We start from the raw sequence: 16,798 nt of genomic DNA on the forward strand, positions 1-16,798 counted from the left end.
TCCTTAGACCTCGCCGTCCCTGTACAGGCGGGAAGGGACTCCCGCCCACCCCAATTCCCGCCACGGCGGAAATGCTCGAGACCTCTGTCGCGGCCCCCAAAACCCCCGGCGGCCCGGGGCGGCTGTGTCCGCAGTGGAGGGGCCCCGGCGTAAGCCCGAGTGGGCATGGCCACGTCCGAGCGTGCGTGGCCGAGCCGAGCCGTGCGGCGACCCGGCCTGACGAGGGCGCGGGGCCGGAGCACTCACCCGGAACTCCGCCGCCGCCGCGCCGCGGGGTGCCGCAGGCCGGTGGGGCGGGGCCAGACGGCCGCTCCAGCCAACGGCCGCAGCCGCGCCGCGCACTCGGCCGCCGTTACGTAGGCGCGGGACCCGCCCCCAGCGCCGTGCAGTTGGCGGCGCAAAAAGCGGCGCGCTGCTGGGGGCCGGGCCCCCCCCCTGGGCCACTGCCCCGCCCGCCGCAGCCCGCCCCGCCGCCCGATCGCACGCCCCGTTCCGCGGCCCGGCAGCCGGGAAGCCGTGCGCTGTCCCCGGCGGGGCTAGCCGCTGTCGCCCGCGGCCTGCGCCAGCCCGGAGATGACGGGCGCTGTGAGGCTGCGGCGAAGCAGGGACGTCTGCCGGGGAAGCGCCGCACGACACACGCGCGCTCACCTGTGCCCGTTCCCCGCTGCTGCGGCGGGGCGTGGACGAGGCAGTTTGTGGCGGCGCTCGCGGGAAAAACACGAAGTTCAATCCGGGCGGCTGCTGCTGCGGCGATCCGCTTCCGAACCCCTGCAGGGGAACATCGTTACCAGCCCGCGAGCCGCGCGGAGGGCTCCGCGAGCGGCCACGGCCGGACAGGGCACCGGGCGTAAACGCTCCTGCCCGCCCGAGCGGAAGCTGCCCGCCCGCCCCCGCCCGCGTCCGCGACCAGGACCGGTGAACCCAGACTTAAAGGCTCGCGGGGGGCGGGGCGGATCCAGCGGCAGTTGGCTCTCTGGGAAGCAGGGAGCGGCACAGGGAGAGCACAGGGCCAACGCAACCGCGCGAAGGCGGGCTCCCAGCGCCCTGATCCAGAGAGACCGCCCGCTCCACTCCCGGGCGGATCCCGCGGCTGGGGGGCGCGGCGCACGCCGGGAGGTGTAGTTCGACGCGGAGCACGCCGGGAGCTGTAGTTCGGGGCGGGGGCGGGGCAGGCTGCTCTTGTGTCCCGTGACGGAAGGCCGGGCGGAACAGTTGGTGCCGCCGCGCCGCGCCCGCACGTGCGCGGGAGCAGGAGGGCGGGGAAGAGGAAGGATGGCGGCGAGGACTGCGGTTCCGCCTGGCGGAGCAGCTGCAGTTGGTGGCGCGCAGGAACGAGAAGAGCAGCGCAGAGCTGAGCAGATTCCTGGCAAAGCAGGTGGGAAGCTCGGCAGAAGTCCCCGAGCACCCGCTCTCCCTCCAGGCGGGTCTCACAGGGACCACCGTGGAGGGGAGGGGGGCACCGCGCTGCCGTCGCCTGCTCCCCGCCCCGTGCCACCATCTCCGCCCGGCAGCTTTGTCTGCTGCCCCTCCGCCCTGTGCCGGCCCTCGGGCGGCGGCGGAGCCGCTCTGCGGGAGCGAATCCCCGCTCTCTACCTGCCCCTTCCCCTCTCTCCCCCTCTTGTGGTGTCTTGCCCTCCTCGCCCCTTTCAGGAGTGTAGTCCGTGAGGCAGGTCCTCTCCTGTGTTCTAGTCCCCCTCCCGAGTGGGCATTTCGCCCCGCATTTAAAATTTTCGGTATCTTCCATGTCCTTTAAGGTGACTCTGGAAGCGTGATAGCGAGAGGTGGGATGTTGTTATCAAGCACTAAGACAGTACTAGTGCCTACCCTGATGCTATTTGCTTGTCTTCTTTAATTACCTTAAAACTGCACGTGGGACACGTGGGATAAAAAGGCGGAGAGGCAGATTTCCTAGGGTTTACTTCGAGGGTTTTTTTTTAATCACAGTCTCACAAGTCGTAGTTGCTGGAAACTTGGTCCTTATATTCACTTTCATGCTTTGACTGCCTGAACTCTGAAAAGCACACCTGCGTTCTAGGAGAGTTGAGGCCAATCTCCTTTGTATCTCTGAAATCTTTGAAGAGATGTAATAACAGGATAACAACACACCAGATGTTGTTTTATTAATATGTTTTGTGATAAAGCTTTTGAAGCTCCGAAATTGTGTGCACATTTTGGGGCTCAAAGTCCATATTTCTCTTTTGAGTGTCTAGGAAATTTCGCAGTTGTTTGAAGATGAAAAGTCTAAAGTATCATGTTTTTTCAGAATATTGGCTTTTAGTCTGGATTGCTGTCTCTTACTTATGGTTGGGGAAGACTTTCATCCTGGTAGTCAAGGTTCTTTGTTGGTAGACAGATGGCTTTTTCTTCTGTCGCTAGAAATCACAGGATCAAAGTAAAATTGACACGAATATATATTCCTGAGATGAAGAGTTGATGCTAATTGGTAGGAAGCAGTGATGAAGGGTTGCTATCCAAGAGAAAGAAACAGCTGAGAAATAGAGCCGGGGACGATGTGGATACATGATGCAGCAGATAGAGCAGTGAACCAGAAGTGAGTCAACGAGAGCTGAGATCGGGAAAGAGATCGTGCCCTTTCCCTTCTGGTGACTGGAGATACACTTCACGTTTAAAAGTCTTGCTAGGTGGAAATTATTAAATAATGATTATATAGAGGGAGTCTTGAACAGCATGTTAATTAGCAATTATGCATCCTTTTGAAAACTGAATTGCTGTTTCCAGGCTTGGGAAGTTACAGATCTAGGATTATGTTAGGTTTATCTTGCCAGTAAACAATCTCCGTCTTCAGTTGTCATGCCTGATTTCCTACAAGTTACTTTGTATGTAACCGAGGAAGCATGCGTTCTGGAAACCCTTTGCCCTGCAGCTTCATTATGCCTTTCTGACAACTAATTTCTTCAGTATTACATAATGGAATAAAACTTGCTTACAACTGCTAAGTAAGGAACAGTCTTGAGGTTCATAGTAGGACGCTGTTTAATGTGTTGATGGAAGGTCTTGTTCCATTGCTTGAGTATGTAATAGAATTAGAGCCTTTTCTGTAGAGTATTTGTATCTAACTTAACTCTGCAAAGGTACAGCAACTGTCTGTGCTCTTAATGAGGAAAATAGGATGAAAAGCTCTCTAAACCAGTCTTTGTTTCCTACCTTACTGTTTTTGAATAATTTAAGCAAACTGTATAAGCAGTAGGGCTCCACAGACGGCTGTATTGTGCTTTTGGTTCTTTGGTGTGTCACCAAAGGTGTGTCAGGAAGACTTCCTTCATAGAATTTTAAGTGCAGTTTTTTGCAATGTATATGTTTTGGCTCCCTGTGGTGATGTAATTTCAGTAAAGAAGTTCATTGCTGTGAAGGTTAAAATGCTATTAGGAATGGAACTCTAGTGCAAAAATATCCGTATTCATTTCTGCCCTTTGCATCTACCACTGTGCAGATATGGAAAGATATAAATCAAAAAAACTGACCCCTTTTGATATTTCTTCTGTTTAGTTTATAGAACCATCTTAAGTGGACTGGAGATCTCGAGCACACCATTCTTAATTTCCTTCTTTAATTTGTTGGTAGTTTAGTTTGGCATCCTTCATTTTGCCTTCCATTTTGCAATGTAGCAGTGAAAATTATCTTTTAGTCCTTCAGTCTTAGCATTTGATATTGATAAATGCCTTTATTCACTTATATTAATAAATGTAGGGAAAAAGAGGTGACCTACCTGTTCCAAATTCACAAAGCTACTCATTTGCTGTCAGAAAAATGTCCTGGCAACCAAGGCAGACCTTTTCTTTCTCCTAAAATATGACTTCAGCTTTTTATTTAAAAGACTAATGAGGCTTTACATCATGTAGCATTATAAATAAAGGAAGATATGTTGCACTTTTGTTCCATCCTGGGCTGGATTGTCATCTTTTGCATCTAGTTTTTGAAGAGTTGGGATTTTTGGGAAACAGCCTGTTAGTGGTACAAAATCAAAGAGGAAGTTCTTGAGGGAGAGATCTGTCCAACCCTGTCAAAGATGATGTGCTGGGAGAGGTATAGGAAATTCCAGCCTGTGCTCCTTGTGAGACTGCATATCCCCTCTGCTTTTAAATTTTTTTTCTTGCGAAAGCAGGCTAGTGCTTTGCTTCATCTTACTGAACTGGACAGCTGCCAAAAAGAGTGGTGCTGCTCTGTTTTCTTTTTGCCTATTCCCAAGGCCAAGCCACACCTGTTTGTTGCTTCTCTTGTTTTGAACCCAGTGAGCCTGCTGATATGAAAAATCCGTTCAACTTTCTCACCCAGTGGAAGACTTTGTAAAAAGGATTAATTTGGATAATCTAGCAAAATTCATTACTGTACAGTCATACAATGATAGAGCTGTTGTGTGAGGGAACAGAGACAAGAACATGTATTCCTGTGTTGGAGGGGAAGAAAGATATCCCTTGCTTCCTCTTATGCCCTCCCACTCTTCAGAAGCATCCCATTGGTAAAGAAATGTGGCTTTTGTGTGGGACCAAATTGCTCATTGCTGTGATCCTTTCTTCTAGGAATCACAGGGTTTGGATTAAGCTGTTATTAATGAAGATTTCTGTACCTTGTGAGCGCTGAGTAAATTGCCATGCAGGTTGGGAAGGAAGTGTGGAACATGCTGCTAGAGCGTGGGATTGTGTTTGGCTCCCGGTCCCAATTCTAGCTGTGTGTGTCTTATTAATAATAGACAATGTTCTGTGTTTAAAGGCACAGTCTTTTATGATGGTTTCTTAAAGCAGCTGTTCAGAACCATGTGTGCAGATTTACAATCCCAGATTTGAACATTTTCAGATCAACTGTCTATTGCTACTGGTTGAGAAAGCTGAGTATTTCATAAGGCCATCTTTAGTTAAAAAACCCCAGTCTGACAGTATTCTTTTCCATAAAATTTTTAATTAGGCTCTGAAATCAAGCAGACGGTCTCTTTGTAGAATGCAATGTTGTCACTGATATTTGAACAGTTTTATATGTCCTAAGGGTACTACACACAATGACTAAAAAACCACTTGTTCTCACAGAATTGCTACTGTCATGAATTTGTCTTACAGTAGTCAAGTACTCACAGAATTTTACCCAGTCAGTCATATTATTTATTTTACTATTTTCTTGTTAACTGGTTTTATTTGATACTGAAAGATCTGGTTAATAAGTTAAGCACCCTGTTGTGCCTTGTGTGGGTAGCCAAAGATGTAATTGATTTGGAAACTGAAAGTACTTTTATTTTTTTCAGTGGAGTTTATTTCTGTTTCTTTAGAGCCATGCTGCCTTTGAACAGCTTGTCAATAATTTTGCCACTCAAAAGCTGATCCCCTGTAACAAACAGTGTCTTGCTTACTCCATTTTTTAATTATTTTTGATCCTGCTCTGATAGATGACAGGAAGATAAACTTATATCATGTTTTGTAAAAACAAACAGAAGACATGTAAGAAACTGCTTGCAATTAATGTGATAGGTTTGATATTTATAGTGTATGTATACTGCAGTTTTTCTGGTTTCTTACATACTGTTAGGGAGTGAATGTCTTTTCAAATTCAGGAGACCCAAGGAACTTGAACAGGTATGCATGTATTGTAGAAGGATGTCATCAGTGGTATAACCTTAGAAGGTCACCATTTCAAAGGACCTCAGCACTCTATATACCTTGTAACAATGAAACCAGCCCATCTGTGAGTTCAGGAGCAGGTTTTACTTGAGTAACAAGAGTCCAGGAGGAGCAGCAATTGGCTGCACGTCTTGCTAAAAACACTACCTGAGTTACAGAATATTTCTATCTTGAATAGGAAAAGGGTTCACTCAGTAAGGAGGAGGGAGAGTGGAGCATCCAAGAGCAAAACAGCTTCAGTGCAAATTCATAATCCTGATTTTCAGAATTACTTATACTGCATTATATGTTAAACATCATAGAAGTGGAGAGGTGCTTGGATAATAACATGAGAGCTCAAAGACCAGAGAAATTTAAGCATAAGACACAAGAAGTAAGTTGTTCTTCTTCTAGGAAGATTGGGGGGAATGTGAAGGAAATATGTGTTGGGGTTTTTTTCTTTCCTTTTTTCCTAGCCGATGTGAATATGTTTTACACGTATTCTAAAGCCTGGTATTTTGTTTCACACTGTTATGATCTGCCCCTGAAGGCAAGGGTAACTCAGGTTCTTTTTAATAGATCCCTTGGGGCGGATTAGAGTGAAGCAACACTGAATGATCAATGTTTATAAATATACACATGTAGGCTTTATTTTAGAACAATTTGGTTGCATGGAAAGGAGATATGTAGCCGTTTTGGTTATTAGCTATAGTAACATAGCTAATATGAAAGCATAAAAATAGCACTTAAGAAAATGTATTAGGGAAAAGAAAGGATAACAGTAGAAAGATATCCCCACCTGTGGATCCAGCAATGAGATTGATTGTTGCAATTTAAATGTCCCTTGGTCGAAGTCATAGTCTTGGTCTGTTGGGGTTGAGGGAAGCCCATGAAATACACAGTTCAGTGGGTTGATATATGTTCAGGTGGGAACACACAGGTACTTCCCTGGGGGCAGGGAGCTTTATACTGTCTGATGTAATAACATTGTGGATCATGGGGGTCTTTGTTGGCTTATTATTTTAAGACATTACAGTTTCCTCTCACTTCAGCAGCCAATTATGGCCCACGAAAAAGGGTGACTACCTTCAGATCTGCCTGTGAATGTCCCAGTACTTCCCTAGAGGGGGGTTTTCACACCTGAGTCATTTGTGTCAGGGAGGACATTGGCATGATAAAAAGCATTATCCCACCTCACAACGTCTGTTTCTTACTGGCCTCTTCCCAAATCTGGCTCAAAACCCAGCTTGTAGCTTCCAGTAGTGGGTGCTCACCCCCTCTGCACTTGGGCTGTTACCTTGCATACAGTCAGCAAAGCACCCTGATGCTTTTGCAAGTGCTGGATTGTTTTGATCCTTAACATTCCAGTCTCTCACACACAATAAATGGCCATTTCTATGTAAAAGTAAAGGAAAAAAAAGTAATCTCAACTTCAAAATTGCAGATACCTGCTGCTCATTGTCAAGAGCATTGCTTGCTGTAACTGCTATTAGAACTATGGAAATAAGGCTGTGATCATGCACAATTGAATGCTTTTTTTTTTGAAAAAAAGATAGTGAACTGGAAGCAACTTAAACTCTCTTTTAAACCTCAAATTCTTAAATGTTTTATGGCTTTCATGGGACAAAGCTGTTGAGAAAGTGAAAATTCTAGTAACAAAGATGTATTAGTTGTTATGACATTGTCCCAATTTTTTTCTTAAAGCAAATAATTGTAATCTTTTTTTATTTTTCAGCTGTAAAGTATAATTTAATATTTTGGGACTGTTTTGTAATTCCTATTTAGTGTATCATTCTGCATGTTACTGGGGTTTTTTTCAGTATTTTAAAATATGGAGAGGTGTGTCAATTAAGTACTTGCATCGGGACTTTTGGATTCCCTTCTGATTTTGAATGATTTGTTCCTGTAAAATTCACTCTGAATCCTGCATGTATAATTGTGAAGTTAAAAGTCCAGCTCATTTTCCATTTTACTTGTTCTTACTTTCCATTCCTTTAGATTTGGACTCAGCAGGATCGGCAGTGCATCCTCGATACGTTAGCACTGTTACTGCTGGATAAAGAATGTACTCTGTTGATTGGCCGTCAAGTTCGGCCAATCTTGTTGGATTTATTGGAAAGAAATGCAGAAGCCATTAAAGCTGGTGGCCAGATCAACCATGATCGGCATGAAAGGCTGTGTGTAGCCATGAGCAAGCTGGTTGCTGACCACCCTGACGTTTTGCCGTGAGTAACGTGATGTCACTTTGTGCAATGTTTGAACTTGGGGAGTATGTGTTTGTCAGTGTTCACTGGTGGTAGAATTTGGATTGTCTCCCACAGTAACAAATGTGGAAAGAATTATTTAGTAAATACGAGTTTCAAACACAACTTTTTAAAATTAAATCATGTTGTAAGATCTTTTTGTGATTTTCATCTGTGATCTAAAGAAGAGCAAAACAGTTGCCATGAACATTGTCCACAACCGAAATCTCTGCATTTAAAATTAGACCTGTAGGCCAGTAGAATATAAAGTTACGTTAGGAATCAGCATTACTTTTTTCAGTAAAAAAGAGTAATCAGAGAGATTTCACCAAAGGCAGTACTGTTTCCCCTTGATAATTAAGTAATGATTTCTAATCCAGTAAAGTATCTGTTGTCAGCTGATTGCTGAAGTGGTTTTCTTTCCCAACTGTGGACAAAGTTAATTATAGACCTTAGTTCTTAGTACCATCAATTACTGTCTTAGGACCTCTACCCTGGCATTTTTATTAGTAGCTGGTTTCCTTTCCTCTGGCTTAAATGTCTTTGTTCCATCTCTTTCTCTTCTAAAGATTTGCTTTAAGATACTTTAAGACTACATCACCAGTTTTCCAGAGGCTTTTCCTGGAGAGCTCAGATGCAAACACAGTCCGATATGGGCGCAGACGAATGAAGTTACGGGACCTTATGGAAGCAGCCTACAGATTTTTACAAAAGGAGCAATCAGTTTTCCGGGAACTATGGGACTGGAGTGTGTGTATTCCACTCCTAAGGAGTCATGACACTTTAGTACGCTGGTAAGTTAAAACCCCAAGTCTTCTCCATTAAAAAAATGTATCTGTATCTTGAACTGTAGTTAACAATGTTGGCATGCGTGTACAAATAATACCAGAAATTCCTTCCAATGGTATCTGTACCTGTACCTCTCACCTGATCTTTTGAAAGCTATGGTGATCTATCACAAAGTGAATTTTAGGCTAGCTCTTAGATGTGCTTAAAGCTATGGTCTGGAGAATCCTTTTGAATAACTTCAGTTTGCCCAAGTTGGCTTCAAGGAAGATGGTAAACATATGACTTCACCTCTGCTGTAAGCCTGTTGGTGTATTGCTCGCATTGTAGCAAGTTATCCTAGGAAACAGTAAAGATTAATATACGCTCACTCCTTCTTACATTCCAATGATATATTTTAGTATACTGCATTGATACATTATTAGCAAGTTGGTTCTTTTTTCTGTTCTGTGTCTATAGATTTCTCAGCCACTGTAAAACTTTGCTTATTTAAGCTACACTCCGTATTGGCCTTGTTACAGGTTTTGCATGTGATTTTGGTCAGATGTTTTATAGTGTCTTTCTGCAGGGCTTCAACCTAATCTCATGTTCTACCTTATTTATAGGAGTGATGGTATTGATAGTGCCTTTTATTTTAAAAAGGATTTTTAATAGTCTTCATTTTTTAAAACATAAATTCAGAATTACTTAAGTAATGCATTATTTTAAAGTAGAGCGTATAATTTAGAAAGGGCAGAAACTAGCGTTGTCAAATCTATGAGCCATTTATGACACTCTTCAGGATGAGATACACATAGATTGTCTTAGAAAAAGAGAGAGTACTTCTAATACATTGAACAGAAATGGTTTGCCTGGTGTTCAGCTAGTAATCTTAAGTGAATGAGCTGACTTATAAACTTTGTCCGAAAACAATCTTCTTCTGGCTGTTCTTCCCTCCCTCCCCCACCAAACACATTGAAAACTTAGTTCCTGGAATGTAAAAGCAGCATTATAATAAATGAGAAGTGGTTTATGATTTATGTTGAATGTCCTTTTGTTACAAGACAGCTTTATGTAGTAATGAAGTCAAACCATGAGACTTGTGGGATTCTTTTGGTCCTGAAAATTGATTTAATTGCATTAGGGTAACTTTAGAAATAGCATGAAATAGCAATTTTGGAAGGGAAATGGTAGGAGAAAAAAAATCAGATAAAGAAGACCTCATTTTCCTTGTCTCATATGTTAATGTTCATTTATTTGGGTAAGTGCTTTCCTTTACTATATTTCTGCTGATAATTCAGTTCTTTGGAGGAATGTTAGCTAATTGGTGTGTAAATGGTAAACTCTGCTGTGATAGAATTGCTTTTCTCAATTCCGAGGTGTTTCTCTAATCCCAAAGAATGTTAAGCGTAGTGCTAAAATAATTTCTATGACTTAAGTTTTCTCCACATTTTTCCGAACTTGATGTTTTGTTTTGCAGTTTACAGTTGTCGAACTACATTTCTTAAGAGTATGTTTTGACATGCTTTGTTCTGAATATAATTATAATTTTTAGGTATACTTCGAACTGTCTTGCCCTGGTTACATGCATGAACGATGAGCATAAATTGTCTTTCCTGAAGAAGATATTCAATCCTGAGGAGCTGATACATTTCAGATTAAAGTAAGGACTTTTAAAGTCTTGAATACTATTTGTTTTTCTTGATGGCTTTCAGTTGAGTTAATAAACATGGGTTTCACAGGCTACTGGAAGAATCTCAGCTGCAGAATGTGGAACAAGCTCTTGTTTTGGCCAATCCAGACTCCTCATTTTGGCAAAAGGAGAAAGAAGTGCAATATACACAGGGACATATTGTGTCAGGTGACCTCTCTGCACATGTAGTAGCTGTATGCGGCATTGTGCTGCCTAGACTACGTGTTTCTGAAGAGCAGGTACGTAACCCATGGTTAAATCTGTGCTTTCTTTCTTTTTTTTTTTTTTGTTTGTTTGTTTGTTTGTTTGTTTTTGTTTTTGGTTTTTTTTTTAGAAATCTCTTAAAGTACAGTGAACTGACCTTATTTCCTGATTAAATGCTGTTGAGATACTCTAAGTAATGTGTCGAGCTTTCTCCCTGTGTGCTGTTAAACTAGTGTCGCATAATATAGACACTGCAAAGAAGCTCTGAAGTGGAATGAAGCAATGAGGGAGCAACAGTACTGTTTGTTTTATCTTCGTGTAGCAGTATGTACAAATTACTGCAAAAGACTATTCACCCTTATGTAGTATCTCCAGTCCAAGTTAGGGTGATGATCCATAGCTGAGTAAAGCCAGGATCTGGTAGAGTTGCTTTTACCTGCATGATGTGGTGTTTTTGTTATAAACCATCTTATAAACAGCCTTTCTCCAAACATATGCTTAGTTCTTCTGTTAAAACAAAAGAAAACAAGGCTACTACTTAGTCTTCTAGAAGGCCAAAAAAAAGGGCAAGGAAGTGAGCGAGAACTTACTGTCTCCACTTGAGTGAAGTGTAATGCAGAATATAGTGCCTTATAGTTTCGGGAAGCCCAGCAAAGGCATAAATGTTTTTGAACACACAGTATTTAACCTTTTTTTCTCTTGAATTGCTATTTAACTTAAGCTGTTCAGGTTCCTCTTTGTAGCTGCAACTGTGTTCTTGACTGTTTTTCTCCTTTAGATATAGTTTTAGCTCTTAGCTGAGTTTTCTTGTTTGATTCTGCAACAGTGATCTACAAGGACAAAGAAATGAATGAAGACTACCAGTGTCTAGAATTTTTTGAGTAACATAAGCAAGGAAAAAAAGAAATTTTCCTTCAAATTTTTCTCCCTGCTCAGCTTCTGTTGTTGAATTTGCTCTTTTCTAGACTTTTAGGTTTTTTATAGGATTTAGAGAATGGTTTGAAATTCATTGTAGCAGGGGAAGAAACTCTAGAGCTGTTTAAGAAGATTGTTACTCCCATGCCAGTGTCACTGCTGTTGCAGCTGTGCTGAAGCTAGGCCATGCTATAAACTGGATTACAGAAAGGATACTCTCTGTCTGTGAGGGAGAAAAGAACTTCCCTGAACATCATGCTTTTATTTTTTTAATAGCCACAGATATTGCACTGATCTGGTCTCCAATGTAGTTCCAGTTATGCTAGAGAGGTTCCAGTAACAGCTTAGGAAGTCTGACAAAGATGTAAGAGCAAACTGTGAGGGGACGAGGTACTCTTAAAAACTAGCATTGTTACCAGACAAATACATGAAACTATTATCTGAAAAGAAGGTCAGACTTAAATAAAATACACTTATTTCAGTGTTCTGATCTCTTTCCTCTGTACCTTTTGGCAGAAAGCCCTGATTTTTGTGCCATATACTGATATATGACTGTAAGAGTCAAAATATTTGGAGACTATCTGTAGCATTGATTAATTACCATTCAATAAACTGCATTAATTTAATTTTTAATAAAATCACTGAATTAACCTTATTTTTTCATTCACTGAGTTTAATGATCTTTTATGTTGACCTCTGCAGAAACGAGTAAATATTCATATTTATTTGGTTAATATTCGTACTTACATCATCTGAATCTAACTGCTGTTTGATTTGTCCCGAGATTTGGATTCATTCTGATGACTTAATTTCGCTTACATTGTGAATTGCATTTGATTGACATACGTTACGATTAAATAGGTACAATGCCTATACTGACAATTTAGTGTGAAATCCCTTTGGGAACAGAATGTACATATACTTTTTATTAAGTATTTCACCTTTAATAGGTTTTTGATGAAATCTATTTTAATATCTGTCATTAAACACAGCTTTAGACTCCTTTATTTTATATGCAGATCTGCAGACAAAAATTTTTCTAGTTGTCAGACCCACTTTCCTAATTGTTCTGTGTTGTATAACCTATAAGAAAAGTAACAATTTCGGTGTATTAACCCAAATTTTATGTTTGAACAGGAAAATAACACAAACAGTTTTGTTTTGGTTGAATCTGCCTTCACAAATCTTCAGAACCTTGCTATTGCTGTAGCAAATCAGACTCCTGTTTTATTAGAAGGACCAATAGGATGTGGCAAAACTTCTTTAATTGAATATTTAGCAACTGTTACAGGAAGAGCAAAACCTCCTCATATTTTGAAAGTTCAGCTTGGAGATCAAACTGATAGTAAGGTAACTGATGAATTTGTTTTATGGTTGAATGATGGGATGTAATTTTTACTTAAATCATGGACTTAATTTTCTGATAAAGTAATGTTTTACTGAAGGACCTCATGGTGCCCAACTCTGTAGTATTGGTCTTACAATTGATGAGAATGAATAAATAAATAAATGTGAAGAAAAGTAATAATTAAGTTTCTATAGGTTTTAAAGTCTTTGCATAATTGTGCTATGTTTGTATCATTCAAATTGTTTTATCAGGGTTTTCTTTGTGGAAGAGCTATATTGATTAATTAAAAAAAAATTGATTTACATTGGAAAAAACATGATTCTAAAATTACTCAAGCTGGTGCCAAAGGTTGTACGAACACTTTCATTTCAGTTTGTGACCTAATGTCAGTTTAATCTGATGCCAGTTTTGTGGTAAGGGTGAGATGAAGCAAGATCCTGTGATGTTGAGGAGATTTGCACTTAAGTATAATGATCTAGCTCTATCTGGAGATATAAAACCAGAGGTGAAGATAATTTCACATTCTTTTGGGTTTTGCCTATGTAACTTCTGAATTTGAATTGATTTATGTTGTTTGGCTCAATTTTATTTAGTTTTCAAAGGTGGTTAGTGTCTACCAGAAGCGCTATCTGAAGGTTTTTCATTGGCATGCATAAGCACTTCACTTGCATGGCACATCTGGTTTCACCATCTTGCAACTGTATGTTTTCATATATGTGATTCAGACTGCCATATTAAGAAAAAGTGGTGAAGTTCAGGGTACAAAGTATGTAGTAGTGAAACCATAAACTTAATTAATTAAGCAATGCTTAAATATGGAAGTTACAATTTGAGAGAGAAGCAACACTTGACTGGTTTTTACCTTTGAATATTTTGCTTTACAGTTCCTTTTACTACCTTAGTCACAGACTTTTCAAAAATGTGAGAGAAAGTTCAGTGCAATCCTAGACAGTTTTCTGTTTGTAAGTTATGGTGACACAGCTCATGGATTCACTTCCAGTTACCTAGTTTGTTTTAATTACTATGTTTGTTAGATTAGCATACATGTAAAAGGGGGAAACTTTTTTTCATAATGAAAAAAGGTGTAATGCTGGGCACAGATTTTTAGATGGATTGTTTAGTAATATGAGGGCTAAGTAAGTGTTACTTGCATACCAACTTTGGTCATATTTGTAATTCTTTTCTCTGAGTTTCTTAAGGGATGTCATGAACACGTCTCTCATTTACTGATTGTTTCTGTCATAGACGCTGCTCGGTATGTATCGTTGTACAGATGTACCAGGGGAGTTTGTGTGGCAGCCTGGAACCTTGACACAAGCTGTTACCAAAGGTCATTGGATACTTTTGGAAGACATTGATTATGCTCCTCTGGATGTGGTAAGTAGGTTTATATTCACTTTAGGGTACTGGTCTTAATGTCCATGATGCAATTTTTGGCAGTCTAATTACCATGGGTTCTGCAACAGCATGCTGAAAATTCTGCTCTTCTTCTAACCTATCTGTCTTTGTTCACATATTAGCACACCACGTTAGGTTTTGTCATTGTTACAGAGTAGTCATGACCCTGCCACTGATGTGAAATTTCACTCTAAAGATTGGAATTGACATTGATAATGAGCTATGTGTCTATTTAATCATGTTTTGGTATTTGAAAACAAAGATGGCCCTGAACACCACAGAATATTGTCAGTGTATTAGGGTGGTGCTACTTTTAAGATCATTTTAGCGTTTTGTTGTGTGGCTGCTCTTTTGGTTTGGTTTTTTTTTGTTTTTTTCTTACACATTTTTTACCTCTAACTTGGATGTTAAAAGTGTGTTGTTGCATTAAGCATTATAGGTTTTAACAGATTTCCTGTTTTCAGCTCCAGAACAACTAGTTAGACTGTCATCCTTCCATTTCAAAAAAATGCCTACTGAAAATGTCATCTGCAAGAATGATGTGCTGTATAGGCCTGCCAGATATTCTGCAGATAGTTGTTTCCTTTAACATCTGTTCTGTAAAGCATCTTTTGTGTGACTGAATAACCTGACTGTTTGTTCGGTTCTAGGCTTCTGAAATATAGAAAATCTATAAAAAAGCTAAGAAGTACTGCCAGGGGGTCATGCACTTACTTGCTTCTGTGGATTCTACTCATTGCACTCGCCATAAGCATGCCTTGAGTAATATCCTGCATTTATCACACTCTCCCTTTCTTCAGGTCCTCCCTACAGCATCCTGTCTCCTTTCTCTGTATCAAAGTGTCTGTGCTTGCCTCCCTCTGTCCTGAGGGATCATTATGGTTCTACCTCCCTTTTTTCCTTCCACCACAATATCCAGAAAAGGATAGATTCTTTAAATAGATACCAAACTCTCCTGGGGGTAGCAGGGTATACACTGAAAAATGTTGATGTTTGAGAATGACATCTTTGAGATGCGTAGGTCATCTTTGTTCAGGCACATAAAGAAAATAAGGCTTCTGATGTGGAAGTGTCTAATAATTCATTCGACAATTTGAGAATAGTTTTGATTTGGACTTGCAGTGTAAAGGCTACAATTTCCATTCTTTTATAATTTAATCTGAATTCAGGAGAAAGAAGATAGTTAAACTTTACACCTGTGACTTCCACTGCCGATTAAAATGGCTCTGCAATTCCTGTTAGCCTCACTTGGAAAAGCAATCTGCAGGAACAGCAGTTGCTGACAATGTAATGGTGGAATTGCTCCAACATCCCAAATGTGAAATGAGTGTGGATGGTTGTGCTGTCTGTTATAGTTTCACAAAGAAAAATGTCATCTTTCACCTCCAGATCTCTGTGCTGATTCCTCTTTTGGAGAAGAGGGAGTTACTGATTCCTGGTCGTGGTGACTGTTTAAAAGTAGCATCAGGATTCCAGTTTTTTGCAACCAGGAGGTAGGTTTGTGAACTTAAATGAGATTGAAAGCATGGATATCTTATTTTTAAGTCCAAGGTACTTTTAAGTGCAAGGTACTTTTTTGGTACTTTTAGCAATTTCTACTTAACAAGCGATAGAAGCCATAGAAACTGTGAAATGTTTTTTTCGCTTATAAGCAGCCTTATGTTACTACTGGTTGAATCCATTACCTCAGCCTTGTTGAGAACCTCACTGCAGGGGAACCTTACAAAACCAACCCCTCACCAAAATAAAATACTACTCTGGAATTACTGTGTGAAGAAGGTTTATTATTGATATTTATGAGAGTCTTGTGTCAATATAGGTGTTAGTAATGTTTTCTAACCAGAAAAAGATTTAAGGTACTCTCCCTGATTGTTTCACTGTAGTAGTGGCTCATGCCTCAGATGTCAAAAACACTTCTTGTATGTTAAGACTTAATATTGTATCAGGATTAAAGGTTAGGGGGTCTATATGGGGAATGGTAGTTACATGGTTTTCAAATGTTTTGTAGTTTATTTTAAAGCCTTTCGCAAATTTTCGTGCTTTTATCTTCCATATATTTGTTTTTTTCTTTGATTTATCTGATCTGTTTTTTTCTGGAATCGAGTCTTTTGTATTCAACTCTTTTGGTTGCCTTATCTCCTAAGATTTTTTTCTTCTTAATGCTTGATTGTCATGGTTTAACCCCAGCCAGCAGCTAAGCACCACAAAACCTGATGGCTCCCTCCCCCAGAGCAGGATGGGGGAGAGAATTGGAAGAGTAAGAATGAGAAAACTCATGGGTTGGGATAAAGACAGTTTAATAGATAAAGTAAAAGTTGCTCACACAAGCAAAGCAAAACAAGGAATTCGTTCACCACTTCCCGTAGGCAGGCAGCTGTTCAGCTGTCTCCAGGGAAGCAGGGCTCCATCATGCATGACTTGAGAAGACAAACACCCTCACTCTGAACATCACCACCCTTCCTTCTTCCCCCAGCTTTATATACTAAGCATGATGGGAATATCCCTTTGGTCAGTTGGGATCAGCTGTCCCAGCTGTGTCCCTTCCAACTCCCTGTGCACCCCCAGCCTCCTCCCTGGTGGGGCAGTATGAGAAGCAGAAAAGGCCTTGATGCTGTGTAAGCACTGCTCA

At 41.0% G+C, this 16,798-nt stretch overlaps 1 protein-coding gene across 1 annotated transcript in view; it reads left to right on the plus strand.

Annotated features, from left to right (window-relative positions):
• Positions 1-71: 71 nt before the first annotated feature.
• The window catches only part of MDN1 (midasin AAA ATPase 1), a 98,060-nt gene continuing 81,333 nt past the window's right edge, over positions 72-16,798 (plus strand). The window contains exons 1-9 of the mRNA XM_029962825.1: positions 72-847; positions 1,213-1,375; positions 7,602-7,828; positions 8,416-8,640; positions 10,167-10,274; positions 10,354-10,543; positions 12,561-12,773; positions 14,017-14,148; positions 15,559-15,662. Of these exons, the coding sequence (XP_029818685.1) occupies positions 72-847; positions 1,213-1,375; positions 7,602-7,828; positions 8,416-8,640; positions 10,167-10,274; positions 10,354-10,543; positions 12,561-12,773; positions 14,017-14,148; positions 15,559-15,662 (2,138 nt within the window). The remainder of the gene's footprint in view (positions 848-1,212; positions 1,376-7,601; positions 7,829-8,415; positions 8,641-10,166; positions 10,275-10,353; positions 10,544-12,560; positions 12,774-14,016; positions 14,149-15,558; positions 15,663-16,798) is intronic.

Source organism: Manacus vitellinus, unplaced genomic scaffold, assembly GCF_001715985.3.
Source record: "Manacus vitellinus isolate BGI_N305 unplaced genomic scaffold, ASM171598v3 scaffold_4_pilon, whole genome shotgun sequence".
NCBI classification, from domain to species: Eukaryota; Metazoa; Chordata; class Aves; order Passeriformes; family Pipridae; genus Manacus; species Manacus vitellinus.